Source organism: Engystomops pustulosus, chromosome 11 (genome assembly GCF_040894005.1).
Source record: "Engystomops pustulosus chromosome 11, aEngPut4.maternal, whole genome shotgun sequence".
Lineage (NCBI taxonomy): Eukaryota > Metazoa > Chordata > Amphibia > Anura > Leptodactylidae > Engystomops > Engystomops pustulosus.
The window spans coordinates 91,333,566-91,352,307 of NC_092421.1; the positions used below are offsets into that span (position 1 = coordinate 91,333,566).

Sequence of the window (18,742 nt, forward strand, 5' to 3'; positions counted from 1 at the left end):
ACCTGAGCGGGGAAGCGACACATGCAGGATATCGGGCACATGATCTTAGTGACTCCCCGCACAGCGCATTATACACGGACAATGCACTTACATGCACCAGGAAGAAGAAGGTAAACTCCGGGGACCTGAGCGGGGAAGCGACACATGCAGGATATCGGGCACATGATCTTAGTGACTCCCCGCACAGCGTATTATACACGTACAATGCACTTACATGCACCAGGAAGAAGAAGGTGAACTCCGGGGACCTGAGCGGGGAAGCGACACATGCAGGATATCGGGTGCAGGATCTTAGTGACTCCCTGCATAGCGCATTATACACGGACAATGCATTTACATGCACCAGGAAGAAGAAGGTGAACTCCGGGGACCTGAGCGGGGAAGCGACACATGCAGGATATCGGGCGCAGGATCTTAGTGACTCCCTGCATAGCGCATTATACACGGACAATGCACTTACATGCACCAGGAAGAAGAAGGTGAACTCCGGGGACCTGAGCGGGTAAGTGACACATGCAGGATATCGGGTGCAGGATCTTAGTGACTCCCCGCACAGCGCATTATACACAGACAATGCACTTACATGCACCAGGAAGAAGAAGGTGAACTCCGGGGACCTGAGCGGGGAAGTGACACATGCAGGATATCGGGCGCACGATCTTAGTGACTCCCTGCACAGCGCATTATACACGGACAATGCACTTACATGCACCAGGAAGAAGAAGGTGAACTCCGGGGACCTGAGCGGGGAAGCGACACATGCAGGATATCAGATGCAGGATCTTAGTGACTCCCCGCACAGCACATTATACACGGACAATGCACTTACATGCACCAGGAAGAAGAAGGTGAACTCCAGGGACCTGAGCGGGGAAGCGACACATGCAGGATATCGGACGCAGGATCTTAGTGACTCCCCGCACAGCGCATTATACACGGACAATGCACTTACATGCACCAGGAAGAAGAAGGTGAACTCCGGGGACCTGAGTGGGGAAGCGACACATGCAGGATATCGGGTGTACGATCTTAGTGACTCCCCGCACAGCACATTATACACGGACAATGCACTTACATGCACCAGGAAGAAGAAGGTGAACTCCAGGGACCTGAGCGGGGAAGCGACACATGCAGGATATCAGATGCACGATCTTAGTGACTCCCCGCACAGCGCATTATACAGGGACAATGCACTTACATGCACCAGGAAGAAGAAGGTGAACTCCGGGGACCTGAGTGGGGAAGAGACACATGCAGGATATCAGGCGCACGATCTTAGTGACTCCCTGCACAGCGCATTATACACGGACAATGCACTTACATGCACCAGGAAGAAGAAGGTGAACTCCAGGGACCTGAGCGGGGAAGCGACACATGCAGGAAATGGGGCGCAGGATCTTAGTGACTCCCCGCACAGCGCATTATACACGGACAATGCACTTATATGCACCAGGAAGAAGAAGGTGAACCCCAGGGACCTGAGCGGGGAAGCGACACATGCAGGAAATGGGGCGCACAATCTTTGTGAATCGCGCCCGAGTGCATCATTGTCAGACATTCCGGATCGGGGATCGTGACAGGACCGGGTAAGTAAATGTGCCCCATTGTGACCATAACCGCCAAAAGGTCACAATCACCAGTTACAGCAAACTATTGTACTTCTGTAACCTGGATTATCTCCAATATATCGTTCTTGAGTTAATATTTATTGTTTCAAAATCTGTTTAATAAGTCAAAAGTGTAACTGTATTTATCAATAATGACCTGTTCCATGTCCATTAATTATATTACATCTGAATCGTTGTACAGAACCCACCTTTCTCATGCCAATAGAGGTTTCCACGCCAGGCTGAATATTAAACCCGCCATCATCCATAAAGGCTGGTTCCTTGTGACCATGGACCAGGACACGCGCTCCAGCCACAGTAGACAGTAACGGGATGTAATCATGCTGCTCTGTGCGCAGGACAAGGGTCAGTCCTAAAGGTTACACAGGAGAAATGGTAAGAATGGAACGATATAACTAAATACTGCCCCCTTTATACAAGAATATAACTACTATAATACTGCCCCCTATATACAAGAATATAACTACTATAATACTGCCCCCTATGTACAGGAATATAACTACTATAATACTGCCCCCTATGTACAGGAATATAACTACTATAATACTGCCCCCTATGTACAAGAATATAACTACTATAATACTGCCCCCTATGTACAGGAATATAACTACTATAATACTGCCCCCTATGTACAGGAATATAACTACTATAATACTGCCCCCTATGTACAGGAATATAACTACTATAATACTGCCCCCTATGTACAGGAATATAACTACTATAATACTGCCCCCTATGTACAGGAATATAACTACTATAATACTGCCCCCTATGTACAAGAATATAACTACTATAATACTGCCCCCTATGTACAGGAATATAACTACTATAATACTGCTCCCTATGTACAGGAATATAACTACTATAATACTGCTCCCTATGTACAGGGATATAACTACTATAATACTGCTCCCTATGTACAGGGATATAACTACTATAATACTGCCTCCTATGTACAGGGATATAACTACTATAATACTGCCCCCTATGTACAGGAATATAACTACTATAATACTGCCCCCTATGTACAAGAATATAACTACTATAATACTGCCCCCTTTATACAAGAATATAACTACTATAATACTGCCCCCTATGTACAGGAATATAACTACTATAATACTGCCCCCTATGTACAAGAATATTACTACTATAATACTGCCCCCTATGTACAAGAATATAACTACTATAATACTGCCCCCTATGTACAAGAATATAACTACTATAATACTGCCCCCTATGTACAAGAATATAACTACTATAATACTGCCCCCTATGTACAGGAATATAACTACAATAATACTGCCCCCTATGTACAAGAATATAACTACTATAATACTGCCCCCTATGTACAAGAATATAACTACTATAATACTGCCCCCTATGTACAAGAATATAACTACTATAATACTGCCTCCTATGTACAAGAATATAACTACTATAATACTGCCCCCTATGTACAGGAATATAACTACTATAATACTGCCCCCTATGTACAGGAATATAACTACTATAATACTGCCCCCTATGTACAGGAATATAACTACTATAATACTGCCCCCTATGTACAGGAATATAACTACTATAATACTGCCCCCTATGTACAGGAATATAACTACTATAATACTGCCCCTATGTACAATAATATAACTACTATAATACTGCCCCCTATGTACAGGAATATAACTACTATAATACTGCCCCCTATGTACAGGAATATAACTACTATAATACTGCCCCCTATGTACAAGAATATAACTACTATAATACTGCCCCCTATGTACAAGAATATAACTACTATAATACTGCCCCCTATGTACAAGAATATAACTACTATAATACTGCCCCCTATGTACAAGAATATAACTACTATAATACTGCCCCCTATGTACAAGAATATAACTACTATAATACTGCTCCCTATGTACAAGAATATAACTACTATAATACTGCCCCCTATGTACAGGAATATAACTACTATAATACTGCCCCCTATGTACAGGAATATAACTAATATAATACTGCCCCCTATGTACAGGAATATAACTACTATAATACTGCCCCCTATGTACAGGAATATAACTACTATAATACTGCCCCCTATGTACAAGAATATAACTACTATAATACTGCCCCCTATGTACAGGAATATAACTACTATAATACTGCCCCCTATGTACAGGAATATAACTAATATAATACTGCCCCCTATGTACAGGAATATAACTACTATAATACTGCCCCTATGTACAGGAATATAACTACAATAATACTGCCCCCTATGTACAGGAATATAACTACTATAATACTGCCCCCTATGTACAAGAATATAACTACTATAATACTGCCCCCTATGTACAGGAATATAACTACTATAATACTGCCCCCTATGTACAGGAATATAACTACTATAATACTGCCCCCTATGTACAAGAAAATAACTACTATAATACTGCCCCCTATGTACAGGAATATAACTACTATAATACTGCCCCCTATGCACAGGAATATAACTACTATAATACTGTCCCCTATGTACAGGAAAATAACTACTACAATAATGCCCCCTATGTACAGGAATATAACTACTATAATACTGCCCCCTATGAACAGGAATATAACTACTATAATACTGCCCCTATGTACAGGAATATAACTACTATAATACTGCCCCCTATGTATAGGAATATAACTACTATAATACTGCCCCCCATGTACAGGGATATAACTACTATAATACTGCCCACTATGTACAAGAATATAACTACTATAATACTGCCCCTATGTACAAGAATATAACTACTATAAAACTGCCCCCTATGTACAGGAATATAACTACTATAATCCTGCCCCCTATGTACAGGAATATAACTAATATAATACTGCCCCCTATGTACAAGAATATAACTACTATAATACTGCCCCTATGTACAGGAATATAACTACTATAATACTCTCCCCTATGTACAAGAATATAACTACTATAATACTGCCCCCTATGTACAGGAATATAACTACTATAATACTGCCTCCTATGTACAGGAATATAACTACTATAATACTGCCCCCTATGTACAAGAATATAACTACTATAATACTGCCCCCTATGTACAGGAATATAACTACTATAATACTGCCTCCTATGTACAGGAATATAACTACTATAATACTGCCCCCTATGTACAAGAATATAACTACTATAATACTGCCCCCTATGTACAGGAATATAACTACTATAATGCTGCCTCCTATGTACAGGAATATAACTACTATAATACTGCCCCCTATGTACAGGAATATAACTACTATAATGCTGCCCCCTATGTACAGGAATATAACTACTATAATACTGCCCCCTATGTACAAGGATATAACTACTATAATACTGCCCCCTATGTACAGGAATATAACTACTATAATACTGTCCCCTATGTACAGGAATATAACTACTATAATACTGCCTCCTATGTACAGGAATATAACTACTATAATACTTCCCCCTATGTACAGGAATATAACTACTATAATACTGCCTCCTATGTACAGGAATATAACTACTATAATACTGCCCCTATGTACAAGAATATAACTACTATAATACTGCCCCCTATGTACAAGAATATAACTACTATAATACCGCCCCCTATGTACAGGGATATAACTACTATAATACTGCCCCCTATGTACAAGAATATAACTACTATAATACTGCCCCCTATGTACAAGAATATAACTACTATAATACTGCCCCCTATGTACAAGAATATAACTACTATAATACTGCCCCCTATGTACAGGAATATAACTACTATAATACTGCCCCTATGTACAGGAATATAACTACTATGATACTGCCCCCTATGTATAGGAATATAACTACTATAATACTGCCCCCTATGTACAAGAATATAACTACTATAATACTGCCTCCTATGTACAGGAATATAACTACTATAATACTGCACCCTATGTTCAATAATATAACTACTATAATACTGCCCCCTATGTACAGGAATATAACTACTATAATACCGCCCCCTATGTACAGGGATATAACTACTATAATACTGCCTCCTATGTACAGTAATATAACTACTATAATAGTGCCCCCCTATGTACAGGAATATAACTACTATAATACTGCCCCATATGTACAAGTATATAACTACTATAATACTGCCCTCTATGTACAGGTATATAACTACTATAATACCGCCCTCTATGTACAAGAATATAACTACTATAATACTGCCCCCTATGTACAAGAATATAACTACTATAATACCGCCCCCTATGTACAGGGATATAACTACTATAATACTGCCCCCTATGTACAATAATATAACTACTATAATACTGCCCCCTATGTACAGGAATATAACTACTATAATACCGCCCCCTATGTACAGGGATATAACTACTATAATACTGCCCCCTATGTACAGTAATATAACTACTATAATACCGCCCCCTATGTACAGGGATATAACTACTATAATACTGCTCCCTATGTACAGGAATATAACTACTATAATACTGCCCCCCTATATACAGGAATATAACTACTGTGTAAGTCTGTGTGAGTCTGGCTAGAGGGAGGTTCCTCTACACTGACGTGTTTCCTCCTTCCATATAGCTAGCTCACACTAGACGAAACACAGGTATGAATAAGGACCTCTATCCTTTGGTCCGAAACGCGTAACCTTTTTCTTCTTCCCCAGTGATCACTTTTTATCATGTTTTGGAAATAAAGTCTTACTTTTTAACTTCATTTGCCTGTTGCCGATGATACCTACCTTTTTTCCTCCATAACTACTATAATACTGCCCCATATGTACAAGTATATAACTACTATAATACTGCCCTCTATGTACAGGAATATAACTACTATAATACCGCCCTCTATGTACAAGAATATAACTACTATAATACTGCCCTCTATGTACAGGAATATAACTACTATAATACCGCCCCCTATGTACAGGAATATAACTACTATAATACCGCCCCCTATGTACAGGGATATAACTACTATAATACTGCCCCCTATGTACAGGAATATAACTACTATAATACTGCCCCCTATGTACAGTAATATAACTACTATAATACTGCGCCCTATGTACAGGAATATAACTACTATAATACTGCCCCCTATGTACAGGAATATAACTACTATAATACCGCCCCCTATGTACAGGGATATAACTACTATAATACTGCCCCCTATGTACAAGAATATAACTACTATAATACTGCCCTCTATGTACAGGAATATAACTACTATAATACTGCCCCCTATGTACAGGAATATAACTACTATAATACCGCCCCCTATGTACAGGGATATAACTACTATAATACTGCCCCCTATGTACAGGAATATAACTACTATAATACTGCCCCCTATGTACAGTAATATAACTACTATAATACTGCGCCCTATGTACAGGAATATAACTACTATAATACTGCCCCCTATGTACAGGAATATAACTACTATAATACCGCCCCCTATGTACAGGGATATAACTACTATAATACTGCCCCATATGTACAAGTATATAACTACTATAATACTGCCCTCTATGTACAGGAATATAACTACTATAATACCGCCCTCTATGTACAAGAATATAACTACTATAATACTGCCCCCTATGTACAAGAATATAACTACTATAATACCGCCCCCTATGTACAGGGATATAACTACTATAATACTGCCCCCTATGTACAAGAATATAACTACTATAATACTGCCCCCTATGTACAAGAATATAACTACTATAATACTGCCCCCTATGTACAAGAATATAACTACTATAATACTGCCCCCTATGTACAGGAATATAACTACTATAATACTGCCCCCTATGTACAGGAATATAACTACTATGATACTGCCCCCTATGTATAGGAATATAACTACTATAATACTGCCCCCTATGTACAGGAATATAACTACTATAATACTGCCCCCTATGTACAGGAATATAACTACTATAATACTGCCCCTATGTACAGGAATATAACTACTATAATACTGCCCCCTATGTACAATAATATAACTACTATAATACTGCCTCCTATGTACAGGAATATAACTACTATAATACTGCACCCTATGTACAATAATATAACTACTATAATACTGCCCCCTATGTACAGGAATATAACTACTATAATACCGCCCCCTATGTACAGGGATATAACTACTATAATACTGCCCCCTATGTACAGTAATATAACTACTATAATAGTGCCCCCCTATGTACAGGAATATAACTACTATAATACTGCCCCATATGTACAAGTATATAACTACTATAATACTGCCCTCTATGTACAGGAATATAACTACTATAATACCGCCCTCTATGTACAAGAATATAACTACTATAATACTGCCCTCTATGTACAGGAATATAACTACTATAATACCGCCCCCTATGTACAAGAATATAACTACTATAATACTGCCCCCTATGTACAGGAATATAACTACTATAATCCTGCCCCCTATGTACAGGAATATAACTAATATAATACTGCCCCCTATGTACAAGAATATAACTACTATAATACTGCCCCTATGTACAGGAATATAACTACTATAATACTGTCCCCTATGTACAGGAATATAACTACTATAATACTGCCCCCTATGTACAAGAATATAACTACTATAATACTGCCCCCTATGTACAGGAATATAACTACTATAATACTGCCCCCTATGTACAGGAATATAACTACTATAATACTGCCCCCTATGTACAGGAATATAACTACTATAATACTGCCCCCTATGTACAGGAATATAACTACTATAATACTGCCCCTATGTACAGGAATATAACTACTATAATACTGCCCCCTATGTACAGGAATATAACTACTATAATACTGCCCCTATGTACAAGAATATAACTACTATAATACTGCCCCCTATGTACAGGAATATAACTACTATAATACTGCCCCCTATGCACAGGAATATAACTACTATAATACTGTCCCCTATGTACAGGAATATAACTACTATAATACTGCTCCCTATGTACAGGAATATAACTACTATAATACTGCCCCCTATGAACAGGAATATAACTACTATAATACTGCCCCCTATGAACAGGAATATAACTACTATAATACTGCCCCTATGTACAGGAATATAACTACTATAATACTGCCCCCTATGTACAGGAATATAACTACTATAATACTGCTCCCTATGTACAGGAATATAACCACTATAATACTGCCCCCTATGTACAGGAATATAACTACTATAATACTGCCCCCTATGAACAGGAATATAACTACTATAATACTGCCCCTATGTGCAGGAATATAACTACTATAATACTGCCCCCTATGTACAATAATATAACTACTATAATACTGCCCCCTATGTACAGGAATATAACTACTATAATACCGCCCCCTATGTACAGGGATATAACTACTATAATACTGCCCCCTATGTACAGTAATATAACTACTATAATACCGCCCCCTATGTACAGGGATATAACTACTATAATACTGCTCCCTATGTACAGGAATATAACTACTATAATACTGCCCCCCTATATACAGGAATATAACTACTGTGTAAGTCTGTGTGAGTCTGGCTAGAGGGAGGTTCCTCTACACTGACGTGTTTCCTCCTTCCATATAGCTAGCTCACACTAGACGAAACACAGGTATGAATAAGGACCTCTATCCTTTGGTCCGAAACGCGTAACCTTTTTCTTCTTCCCCAGTGATCACTTTTTATCATGTTTTGGAAATAAAGTCTTACTTTTTAACTTCATTTGCCTGTTGCCGATGATACCTACCTTTTTTCCTCCATAACTACTATAATACTGCCCCATATGTACAAGTATATAACTACTATAATACTGCCCTCTATGTACAGGAATATAACTACTATAATACTGCCCCCTATGTACAGGAATATAACTACTATAATACTGCCTCCTATGTACAGGAATATAACTACTATAATACTGCCCCTATGTACAGGAATATAACTACTATAATACTGCCCCCTATGTACAAGAATATAACTACTATAATACTGCCCCCTATGTACAGGAATATAACTACAATAATACTGCCCCTATGTACAGTAATATAACTACTATAATACTGCCCCCTATGTACAGGAATATAACTACTATAATACCGCCCCCTATGTACAGGAATATAACTACTATAATACCGCCCCCTATGTACAGGGATATAACTACTATAATACTGCCCCCTATGTACAGGAATATAACTACTATAATACTGCCCCCTATGTACAGTAATATAACTACTATAATACTGCGCCCTATGTACAGGAATATAACTACTATAATACTGCCCCCTATGTACAGGAATATAACTACTATAATACCGCCCCCTATGTACAGGGATATAACTACTATAATACTGCCCCCTATGTACAAGAATATAACTACTATAATACTGCCCTCTATGTACAGGAATATAACTACTATAATACTGCCCCCTATGTACAGGAATATAACTACTATAATACCGCCCCCTATGTACAGGGATATAACTACTATAATACTGCCCCCTATGTACAGGAATATAACTACTATAATACTGCCCCCTATGTACAGTAATATAACTACTATAATACTGCGCCCTATGTACAGGAATATAACTACTATAATACTGCCCCCTATGTACAGGAATATAACTACTATAATACCGCCCCCTATGTACAGGGATATAACTACTATAATACTGCCCCATATGTACAAGTATATAACTACTATAATACTGCCCTCTATGTACAGGAATATAACTACTATAATACCGCCCTCTATGTACAAGAATATAACTACTATAATACTGCCCCCTATGTACAAGAATATAACTACTATAATACCGCCCCCTATGTACAGGGATATAACTACTATAATACTGCCCCCTATGTACAAGAATATAACTACTATAATACTGCCCCCTATGTACAAGAATATAACTACTATAATACTGCCCCCTATGTACAAGAATATAACTACTATAATACTGCCCCCTATGTACAGGAATATAACTACTATAATACTGCCCCCTATGTACAGGAATATAACTACTATGATACTGCCCCCTATGTATAGGAATATAACTACTATAATACTGCCCCCTATGTACAGGAATATAACTACTATAATACTGCCCCCTATGTACAGGAATATAACTACTATAATACTGCCCCTATGTACAGGAATATAACTACTATAATACTGCCCCCTATGTACAATAATATAACTACTATAATACTGCCTCCTATGTACAGGAATATAACTACTATAATACTGCACCCTATGTACAATAATATAACTACTATAATACTGCCCCCTATGTACAGGAATATAACTACTATAATACCGCCCCCTATGTACAGGGATATAACTACTATAATACTGCCCCCTATGTACAGTAATATAACTACTATAATAGTGCCCCCCTATGTACAGGAATATAACTACTATAATACTGCCCCATATGTACAAGTATATAACTACTATAATACTGCCCTCTATGTACAGGAATATAACTACTATAATACCGCCCTCTATGTACAAGAATATAACTACTATAATACTGCCCTCTATGTACAGGAATATAACTACTATAATACCGCCCCCTATGTACAAGAATATAACTACTATAATACTGCCCCCTATGTACAGGAATATAACTACTATAATCCTGCCCCCTATGTACAGGAATATAACTAATATAATACTGCCCCCTATGTACAAGAATATAACTACTATAATACTGCCCCTATGTACAGGAATATAACTACTATAATACTGTCCCCTATGTACAGGAATATAACTACTATAATACTGCCCCCTATGTACAAGAATATAACTACTATAATACTGCCCCCTATGTACAGGAATATAACTACTATAATACTGCCCCCTATGTACAGGAATATAACTACTATAATACTGCCCCCTATGTACAGGAATATAACTACTATAATACTGCCCCCTATGTACAGGAATATAACTACTATAATACTGCCCCTATGTACAGGAATATAACTACTATAATACTGCCCCCTATGTACAGGAATATAACTACTATAATACTGCCCCTATGTACAAGAATATAACTACTATAATACTGCCCCCTATGTACAGGAATATAACTACTATAATACTGCCCCCTATGCACAGGAATATAACTACTATAATACTGTCCCCTATGTACAGGAATATAACTACTATAATACTGCTCCCTATGTACAGGAATATAACTACTATAATACTGCCCCCTATGAACAGGAATATAACTACTATAATACTGCCCCCTATGAACAGGAATATAACTACTATAATACTGCCCCTATGTACAGGAATATAACTACTATAATACTGCCCCCTATGTACAGGAATATAACTACTATAATACTGCTCCCTATGTACAGGAATATAACCACTATAATACTGCCCCCTATGTACAGGAATATAACTACTATAATACTGCCCCCTATGAACAGGAATATAACTACTATAATACTGCCCCTATGTGCAGGAATATAACTACTATAATACTGCCCCCTATGTACAAGAATATAACTACTATAATACTGCCCCCTATGAACAGGAATATAACTACTATAATACTGCCCCTATGTACAGGAATATAACTACTATAATACTGCCCCCTATGTACAGGAATATAACTACTATAATACTGCTCCCTATGTACAGGAATATAACCACTATAATACTGCCCCCTATGTACATGAATATAACTACTATAATACTGCCCTGCATGTACAAGAATATAACTACTATAATACTGCCCCCTATGTACAGGAATATAACAACTATAATACTGCCCCCTATGTACAAGAATATAACTACTATAATACTGCTTTCTATGTACAAGAATATAACTACTATAATCCTGCCCCCTATGTACAGGAATATAACTAATATAATACTGCCCCCTATGTACAAGAATATAACTACTATAATACTGCCACTATGTACAGGAATATAACTACTATAATACTGTCCCCTATGTACAGGAATATAACTACTATAATACTGCCCCCTATGTACAAGAATATAACTACTATAATACTGCCCCCTATGTACAGGAATATAACTACTATAATACTGCCCCCTATGTACAGGAATATAACTACTATAATACTGCCCCCTATGTACAGGAATATAACTACTATAATACTGCCCCCTATGTACAGGAATATAACTACAATAATACTGCCCCTATGTACAGGAAAATAACTACTATAATACTGCCCCCTATGTACAGGAAAATAACTACTATAATACTGCCCCCTATGTACAGGAATATAACTACTATAATACTGCCCCCTATGTACAAGAATATAACTACTATAATACTGCCCCCTATGCACAGGAATATAGCTACTATAATACTGCCCCCTATGTACAGGAATATAACTACTATAATACTGCCCCCTATGTACAAGAATATAACTACTATAATACTGCCCCCTATGTACAGGAATATAACTGCTATAATACTGTCCCCTATGTACAAGAATATAACTACTATAATACTGCCCCTATGTACAGGAATATAACTGCTATAATACTGTCCCCTATGTACAAGAAAATAACTACTATAATACTGCCCCCTATGTACAATAATATAACTACTATAATCCTGCCCCCTATGTACAGGAATATAACTACTATAATACTGCCCCCAATGTACAGGAATATAACTACTATAATACTGCCCCCTATGTACAGGAATATAACTACTATAATACTGCCCCCAATGTACAGGAATATAACTACTATAATACTGCCCCCAATGTACAGGAATATAACTACTATAATACTGCCCCCAATGTACAGGAATATAACTACTATAATACTGCCCCCTATGTACAGGAATATAACTACTATAATACTGTCCCCTATGTACAGGAATATAACTACTATAATACTGCTCCTTATGTACAGGAATATAACTACTATAATACTGCCCCCTATGTACAGGAATATAACTACTATAAAACTGCCCCCTATGTACAGGAATATAACTACTATAATACTGCCCCTATGTACATGAATATAACTACTATAATACTGCCCTGTATGTACAAGAATATAACTACTATAATACTGCCCTCTATGTACAGGAATATAACTACTATAATATTGCCCCTATGTACAAGAATATAACTACTATAATACTGCCCCCTATGTACAAGAATATAACTACTATAATACCGCCCCCTATGTACAGGGATATAACTACTATAATACTGCCGCTATGTACATGAATATAACTACTATAATACTGCCCCCTATGTACAGGAATATAACTACTATAATACTGCCCCCTATGTACAAGAATATAACTACTATAATACTGCCCCCTATGTACAAGAATATAACTACTATAATACTGCCCCCTATGTACAGGAATATAACTACTATAATACTGCCCCCTATGTACAGGAATATAACTACTATAAAACTGCCCCCTATGTACAGGAATATAACTACTATAATACTGCCCCTATGTACAAGAATATAACTACTATAATACTGCCCCCTATGTACAAGAATATAAGTACTATAATACCGCCCCCTATGTACAGGAATATAACTACTATAATACTGCCCCTATGTACAAGAATATAACTACTATAATACTGCCCCCTATGTACAAGAATATAACTACTATAATACCGCCCCCTATGTACAGGGATATAACTACTATAATACTGCCCCCTATGTACAAGAATATAACTACTATAATACTGCCCCCTATGTACAAGAATATAACTACTATAATACTGCCCCCTATGTACAAGAATATAACTACTATAATACTGCCCCCTATGTACAGGAATATAACTACTATAATACTGCCCCTATGTACAGGAATATAACTACTATGATACTGCCCCCTATGTATAGGAATATAACTACTATAATACTGCCCCCTATGTACAAGAATATAACTACTATAATACTGCCTCCTATGTACAGGAATATAACTACTATAATACTGCACCCTATGTTCAATAATATAACTACTATAATACTGCCCCCTATGTACAGGAATATAACTACTATAATACCGCCCCCTATGTACAGGGATATAACTACTATAATACTGCCTCCTATGTACAGTAATATAACTACTATAATAGTGCCCCCCTATGTACAGGAATATAACTACTATAATACTGCCCCATATGTACAAGTATATAACTACTATAATACTGCCCTCTATGTACAGGTATATAACTACTATAATACCGCCCTCTATGTACAAGAATATAACTACTATAATACTGCCCCCTATGTACAAGAATATAACTACTATAATACCGCCCCCTATGTACAGGGATATAACTACTATAATACTGCCCCCTATGTACAATAATATAACTACTATAATACTGCCCCCTATGTACAGGAATATAACTACTATAATACCGCCCCCTATGTACAGGGATATAACTACTATAATACTGCCCCCTATGTACAGTGATATAACTACTATAATACCGCCCCCTATGTACAGGGATATAACTACTATAATACTGCTCCCTATGTACAGGAATATAACTACTATAATACTGCCCCCCTATATACAGGAATATAACTACTGTGTAAGTCTGTGTGAGTCTGGCTAGAGGGAGGTTCCTCTACACTGACGTGTTTCCTCCTTCCATATAGCTAGCTCACACTAGACGAAACACAGGTATGAATAAGGACCTCTATCCTTTGGTCCGAAACGCGTAACCTTTTTCTTCTTCCCCAGTGATCACTTTTTATCATGTTTTGGAAATAAAGTCTTACTTTTTAACTTCATTTGCCTGTTGCCGATGATACCTACCTTTTTTCCTCCATAACTACTATAATACTGCCCCATATGTACAAGTATATAACTACTATAATACTGCCCTCTATGTACAGGAATATAACTACTATAATACCGCCCTCTATGTACAAGAATATAACTACTATAATACTGCCCTCTATGTACAGGAATATAACTACTATAATACTGCCCCCTATGTACAGGAATATAACTACTATAATACTGCCCCCTATGTACAGTAATATAACTACTATAATACTGCGCCCTATGTACAGGAATATAACTACTATAATACCGCCCCCTATGTACAGGAATATAACTACTATAATACCGCCCCCTATGTACAGGGATATAACTACTATAATACTGCCCCCTATGTACAGGAATATAACTACTATAATACTGCCCCCTATGTACAGTAATATAACTACTATAATACTGCGCCCTATGTACAGGAATATAACTACTATAATACTGCCCCCTATGTACAGGAATATAACTACTATAATACCGCCCCCTATGTACAGGGATATAACTACTATAATACTGCCCCCTATGTACAAGAATATAACTACTATAATACTGCCCTCTATGTACAGGAATATAACTACTATAATACTGCCCCCTATGTACAGGAATATAACTACTATAATACCGCCCCCTATGTACAGGGATATAACTACTATAATACTGCCCCCTATGTACAGGAATATAACTAATATAATACTGCCCCCTATGTACAGTAATATAACTACTATAATACTGCACCCTATGTACAGGAATATAACTACTATAATACTGCCCCCTATGTACAGGAATATAACTACTATAATACCGCCCCCTATGTACAGGGATATAACTACTATAATACTGCCCCATATGTACAAGTATATAACTACTATAATACTGCCCTCTATGTACAGGAATATAACTACTATAATACCGCCCTCTATGTACAAGAATATAACTACTATAATACTGCCCCCTATGTACAAGAATATAACTACTATAATACCGCCCCCTATGTACAGGGATATAACTACTATAATACTGCCCCCTATGTACAAGAATATAACTACTATAATACTGCCCCCTATGTACAAGAATATAACTACTATAATACTGCCCCCTATGTACAAGAATATAACTACTATAATACTGCCCCCTATGTACAGGAATATAACTACTATAATACTGCCCCCTATGTACAGGAATATAACTACTATGATACTGCCCCCTATGTATAGGAATATAACTACTATAATACTGCCCCCTATGTACAGGAATATAACTACTATAATACTGCCCCCTATGTACAGGAATATAACTACTATAATACTGCCCCTATGTACAGGAATATAACTACTATAATACTGCCCCCTATGTACAATAATATAACTACTATAATACTGCCTCCTATGTACAGGAATATAACTACTATAATACTGCACCCTATGTACAATAATATAACTACTATAATACTGCCCCCTATGTACAGGAATATAACTACTATAATACCGCCCCCTATGTACAGGGATATAACTACTATAATACTGCCCCCTATGTACAGTAATATAACTACTATAATAGTGCCCCCCTATGTACAGGAATATAACTACTATAATACTGCCCCATATGTACAAGTATATAACTACTATAATACTGCCCTATAAGTACAGGAATATAACTACTATAATACCGCCCTCTATGTACAAGAATATAACTACTATAATACTGCCCTCTATGTACAGGAATATAACTACTATAATACCGCCCCCTATGTACAAGAATATAACTACTATAATACTGCCCCCTATGTACAGGAATATAACTACTATAATCCTGCCCCCTATGTACAGGAATATAACTAATATAATACTGCCCCCTATGTACAAGAATATAACTACTATAATACTGCCCCTATGTACAGGAATATAACTACTATAATACTGTCCCCTATGTACAGGAATATAACTACTATAATACTGCCCCATATGTACAAGAATATAACTACTATAATACTGCCCCCTATGTACAGGAATATAACTACTATAATACTGCCCCCTATGTACAGGAATATAACTACTATAATACTGCCCCCTATGTACAGGAATATAACTACTATAATACTGCCCCCTATGTACAGGAATATAACTACTATAATACTGCCCCTATGTACAGGAATATAACTACTATAATACTGCCCCCTATGTACAGGAATATAACTACTATAATACTGCCCCTATGTACAAGAATATAACTACTATAATACTGCCCCCTATGTACAGGAATATAACTACTATAATACTGCCCCCTATGCACAGGAATATAACTACTATAATACTGTCCCCTATGTACAGGAATATAACTACTATAATACTGCTCCCTATGTACAGGAATATAACTACAATAAAACTGCCCCCTATGAACAGGAATATAACTACTATAATACTGCCCCCTATGAACAGGAATATAACTACTATAATACTGCCCCTATGTACAGGAATATAACTACTATAATACTGCCCCCTATGTACAGGAATATAACTACTATAATACTGCTCCCTATGTACAGGAATATAACCACTATAATACTGCCCCCTATGTACAGGAATATAACTACTATAATACTGCCCCCTATGAACAGGAATATAACTACTATAATACTGCCCCTATGTGCAGGAATATAACTACTATAATACTGCCCCCTATGTACAAGAATATAACTACTATAATACTGCCCCCTATGAACAGGAATATAACTACTATAATACTGCCCCTATGTACAGGAATATAACTACTATAATACTGCCCCCTATGTACAGGAATATAACTACTATAATACTGCTCCCTATGTACAGGAATATAACCACTATAATACTGCCCCCTATGTACATGAATATAACTACTATAATACTGCCCTGCATGTACAAGAATATAACTACTATAATACTGCCCCCTATGTACAGGAATATAACAACTATAATACTGCCCCCTATGTACAAGAATATAACTACTATAATACTGCTTTCTATGTACAAGAATATAACTACTATAATCCTGCCCCCTATGTACAGGAATATAACTAATATAATACTGCCCCCTATGTACAAGAATATAACTACTATAATACTGCCACTATGTACAGGAATATAACTACTATAATACTGTCCCCTATGTACAGGAATATAACTACTATAATACTGCCCCCT

General features: G+C 36.9%; 1 protein-coding gene across 1 annotated transcript in view; it reads right to left on the reverse strand.

Moving 5' to 3' along the window:
- Positions 1–18,742, reverse strand: part of SCNN1A (sodium channel epithelial 1 subunit alpha) — a 191,677-nt gene that overhangs the window by 71,537 nt on the left and 101,398 nt on the right. Inside the window, exon 6 of the mRNA XM_072129606.1 lies at positions 1,817–1,980. Within this exon, the coding sequence (XP_071985707.1) occupies positions 1,817–1,980 (164 nt within the window). The remainder of the gene's footprint in view (positions 1–1,816; positions 1,981–18,742) is intronic.